The following is a 5,104-nucleotide window of genomic DNA, read 5'->3' as shown; positions in this document are numbered from 1 at the left end:
AAAAAAAAAAAAAAAAAAAAAGCCCTGAAAAGGCTTTATATACAGACTGCCAAGGGCTGGGGATTTAACTCAGTGGTTCTGCCGCCTGCCTCTCAAGTGCAAGGTTCCGAGTTTGATCACTGGTACAAACAACAACAACAAAAAAAGTCTGCCAGAAAAATGCAGACATGAAAAGAAAAATAGTATGGGTTGGACTTGGTGGTACATGCCTGTTATCTCAGCACTTGGGAGGCTGAGAATCACTAAGAGTTCAAGGCTAGCCTCAGCTCCATAATGAGTTCAAGGCCAGTCTAAAACTACATAGTGAGACCCTGTCTCAAAAAAACAAAACGATTTTTTTTTTCAACAGATGGTGTTAACTTCATATGGAGGACTCTAGAGGCTGTTATATATAACAGAATACCCACTATACTGCTGGCCCTCAGAGAAGTTGAGAATGCATGTGCAGCCATCTCAATGACCAAGGTTACCAAGTAGCAGTTTGACATACTCATGAATGTCTGGAATCTAATGGCTACCGTTTTAAGCACCTCTTGTTACTGTAGAGGCTAATGGTAACCTATATTAACCTCATGATGTTTCAACAAATTTAGCATTAAAAAATTTATAGTAGCACTCTGGAGGCTGAGGCAGGAGGAATGATGTGAGTTCGAGACCAGCCTGGCTACAAAGTGAGTTATAGGTCAGTCTCAACTAGTGAGACCCTGTCTCAAAAAAAAAAAAAAAAAAAAAAGTATGCACACACACACACATACACACACACACACACACACACACACACACACACGTTTTTCTTGAAGTATATATGTTTTTGGAGACAGACCCTATATATACATTGGTAGTTAATGTATTCATTCAGTTGTTTGTTTTTTCATTAGGCTAATGAATCTTATTTTCATTCTATCCACTTGATCATGTAATTATACCTTTAAATTCTACACAGGGCTAGGGATTTAACAGTAGTGCTGCACCTGCCTCACAAGCACAGGTCATGAGTTTAACCCCTCGTACCAAGAGAAAAAAACCCCATCACATTATAAAGAAAAAATTCTACACATGGAATTATGCCTTTATTTAAGAGTCCTTATCTTTTGAAATGAAATTATTAATAACCCATACAGAAGTGAATTTTTCCATAACGAAGGTTTAAAATTCAAATGTAAAAATCAATTTCTCTACTTACCATCTAGTAATTCTAGAGTAACTGTGGGATCTACATATTCCCACCAATGCTTTCCATCAGTTGACACAGGAATCTCCCAATTGGACCACTTGCAAGCCAAATGAATGCACACACAAGCTATCACTGTTGGTTTGTACTGAAGACAGAAGGTTGTAAGATGCAGACTGTTGTAGAGCAGGTTTGAAATGGAGGACCATGAAATTCAAATATGTAAAACAAAGAAAAAAATTTATCAGTAAGATTAAAGAAAAAAATACAAATTTTAGGTTTTCTTAATCTTATTAAAAGCTAACAGTAACAAAAATTCTAATATGAAAAAAGCCTATGTAGATTATAAAAATATTCTCCCTTACCCTTATGATGTATTAATACCCTACTATAACTAATATATTAGCATTTAAGAAATTTGTTTTTATATCTAAATTCAGAGTATTTTATAAAAAGAGGGGAAGATAGAATTGCAATAATTACTAATCACCAATAGAATTTTAAACTTTTTTGGACACTTTTTTTTTGTAATGTCACGGCAAAAATGTAATTAAAAAAGATTATTTGTATAACAATAATTTCAATGTCACATCACAATCAAGGATTATAACCATTTGATGTGGCATAGATAAAATTCTTTAGCAAATCAAAGAAAATTTATCTTTCTTATCTATGTAAATTTCTGTATTCTTTTCATCAAAGTCCCACAGGGAACTTACCTTCTGAAAAACAATTTCATGGCCCATTATTGCTACTTCTACTACTACTACTACTACCAAAAAAAAAAAAAAAAAAAAAAAAAAAAGCTAACATCCTCCTCCTACTATACACTAAAAATCTGGCAGTTAACACATCATAGAAGGGCTATCCTTTCTAACTGAAGTTTTAAATTTAAATCTTCCTCCCCTTAGAATTTCTAGGGGAGAGGTTAAATTCCAGCATATGTCTCACAAAATATAATGGCACCCGCCAATCCAAAATTTTAAATAAAACTTAGCAGTGTCAGAAGAAATTAAAGACCACACAAGGCTGGTTTGGTCCCTCTTCCCAACAGCCCACTTAAAAAACAAATTTAAATCTTTAATATCAACCTAAAATAGAATTAATTATTAGATATTGAAAGTTCCTTAAAATCACCCTCCCAGTTTAGTTTCAGAATTGATGAAATGTTTACTGATCATCCACAAACAGTTAACATTTTTGGCTTTATATAAACTGAATAGGAAGTTTTTTATAGAAGTAAAAATTGTATTTATGCAAACCCAGGCACTGAAAGACTTGACTACTTCTAATTTATTGTTTGTATTAACTGGAACACCCCCAAGTTATATAAATTTATTAAAAAACTTTAATGACTATTTATATTGGATCAATGTGAAATTTTAAAAAAACTGTCATTTAACTATAATTGTAAACTAGAAATAGCTTTATACTTACCAAGTTGCTCGAGTTTCTACGTTAAGTTTAGCTCTTTGTAATCTTTAGCTGCTATTCAGGCTACCAATTTTAGACTTATGCACTCACAAATCGAGAATATGTCATCAGAAAGCACCACTACACTTCACATTGTGCATTTAACCCCTCTGTGCCCAAAGTCCCTTGTACAATACACCGCAAAGCAAACAGGAAGGTACCACCACAGTAGATGGTCCAGTCTCCTGTTGCAACAAGGGTAAGAGACACATTGAGGGGGCCCTGCATTAAAGGAAGCTATAGTGTGCTACAACAGTGCAACAAAGAGGGTCAGGATAACAACCTGTTGGTAGCCATGAAATAGGATGTCTGTGCCAAATCCTTGCTTGCTGTAAGAAAAGAAGAAAAAAACAAAACAAAAAACAAAACAAAACAAAAAAACGAAGACAAAACTATCAGCATTAACATGTTACGATCAAAAAGTTCTCAACACAACAAAACTTCAAAGATTTGTACACAAAAAGTAAATTTTACTTACTACTTACAAATATCACAAGAGCGCCATCATTTTCTATACTACTGAAAATCTTCAACAACATTCACTCAAATGTTTCTTGCTATCCCCCAAAGATCTGAGAAACAAGCCGATTTGCTTTTAGCTAGCCAGTTACAAGGGCTAAACTTGTTACTAAGTTAAGCATCTAGTCAGCTAAAAGTTGAAATAAAGCATTCTCCTGGATTTAAAAAAAAAAAAAAAAAAAAAAAAAAGAAGAAGAAGAAAAGATTTTTGAAGTCTAATACAAAATACAGAGTTGCCTGCCAGATTTAATCCTCAGTCATATTTTAGTTGGCTTAAATAATTCCATCAAATAAAACAAGCCCCCATCCTCCCAAATTCAAGCGAGCACAATCTGCTCAGTCTTTCATCATGCTTTTCAACAGAATAAACCACCTAGAAACATCATAAGGCTGTAGATATAAGAAGCTTCACTGTATTATTTTAAAAGAAAATTTATAAAATCCAATTAAAGATAACACTTAGAAAAGATACGAATCTTCAAGTGTGAGTCAGGATGCTTCAACATTGGTCCCCAACAAAAAAACAATTTTTAACTGGCCTTTTAAGGTACTGAAAATAGTTGCTCCTCCCTTTTTCTGTTTGGTATTCTTTTCCAAAAAGAATATTCTTGCTATAGTTTCATTTTTATCCCCAATTATATGCAAAACCACTGCTCTTCTGCTAGGATTAGTTCATCTCAATGCCACCCCTCTCTAACAGGGCTCAAAAAATCCCCCCTTTTTTCATGGCACCTGTAATCCCTGCTGCCCCATGTGGATCATCAACATAAGGGTTTTACAAAAGGGATTTGGGTTTGGCAGAGTTGTGCTAAGGAAGAGTGTCAAAGCATCAGATGTCTTGGAGGCAGTGTGACTTAAGTATGGCATTCTTTCCTGGTGGGGGAGGAAGGAGAAATCACAGAAGTGAAAGGTCCCTGGAAAATGACAATAGCCAATTTTGTACCAAAGTAGCATAATATCAACTTTCTCATGGGGGGGGTTGTAGAAATTAAATATATTTACCCCTCCCCCAAAGTAATAAAAATATATAAAAAGGAAAAATCATTTTAAATTGCTATAGCAGTTTTCACCTGGGAATGTATCTAAATTCAATAGTCTACAGTCACTGTTAAGAATGGAGGGGAAATGTTCTTTGTTAGTTGAAAGTGGTAACAGAGCAAAGAAAAACAGACACCAAACATGAAAGAATATTTTTTAAATGGAATGAGAGATTAACTATAATTACTTGAAATGTTAGTCAGACAAAATGAAATTAAACATATATGGGCTGCACTCAAAATTTAAGCATGTCACATTTTAAACATTAGTAATAAAATCAGATTTAAATGCTAAGTATGATGTATCAAATTGGTAATTTTGTGAAATAATTTAAAATCTAGTTTTGTTTCTTACTAAACTAATATGTAAGTGATTTTAAAAAGCATACACTAATATCTTCCTTTATCTAATATCTTTTTTTCATTAGGTTCTCAACTCAGAGCAAATTATATAGTTCTCTCTCTCTTTTTTTTACAAAGCTTAGCTGGCCCTTTGAAATTTTCAGGAAAACAAAGCTATATTTTTTTTAATTCATCATTTATAACTAGTTATACAATGCTGTACTTATATTGTAACAAAGGGGGCGAGAATGTGCTATAAAATATATTTCTATAATAACAGAAATCAGGGCCTGGAATTTAGCTCAGTGGTGCGGCCGCCTGTCTGGCAAGCACAAGGTCCTGAGTTCGATTTCTGTACCCACCAAAACAACAACAAAAAAGGAAAACCATAATTAAATATTTTCCAGTGTGTAAAGTGATCTAGTTGTAATATGTGCTATGATAAAAATGCAAATGAGGGCCAGGGATTTAGCTCAGTGGTTCCACTGCCTGCCTTGCAAACAAAAGGACCTGAGTTTGATCCCCAGTACAAAAAAAAAAAAAAAAAAAAAAAAAAAAAAAA

The 5,104-nt window shown here is 33.7% G+C and overlaps 1 protein-coding gene across 8 annotated transcripts in view; it reads right to left on the bottom strand.

Moving 5' to 3' along the window:
* Ccnt2 (cyclin T2) overlaps window positions 1-5,104 on the bottom strand; it is a 46,498-nt gene that overhangs the window by 7,089 nt on the left and 34,305 nt on the right. For 4 of the 8 annotated variants that reach the window (XM_010606189.3, XM_010606188.3, XM_010606190.3 and 1 more), the window contains 2 exons: window positions 2,928-2,973; window positions 1,184-1,347 (listed from right to left, as the gene is read on the bottom strand). In XM_010606189.3, coding sequence (XP_010604491.1) covers window positions 1,184-1,347; window positions 2,928-2,973 — 210 coding nt within the window. Of the gene's footprint in view, window positions 1-1,183; window positions 1,348-2,608; window positions 2,974-3,122; window positions 3,270-5,104 lie in introns of those variants that run through there. The other 4 variants (XM_010606192.1, XM_010606191.3, XM_019204829.2 and 1 more) reach the window with 4 other exon arrangements.

This window comes from Fukomys damarensis, unplaced genomic scaffold, assembly GCF_012274545.1.
Source record: "Fukomys damarensis isolate Sample0158 unplaced genomic scaffold, DMR_v1.0_HiC HiC_scaffold_29, whole genome shotgun sequence".
NCBI lineage: Eukaryota > Metazoa > Chordata > Mammalia > Rodentia > Bathyergidae > Fukomys > Fukomys damarensis.
The sequence above is the reverse complement of the archived record's forward strand: the minus strand, read 5'-3'. Positions and strand labels throughout refer to the sequence as shown.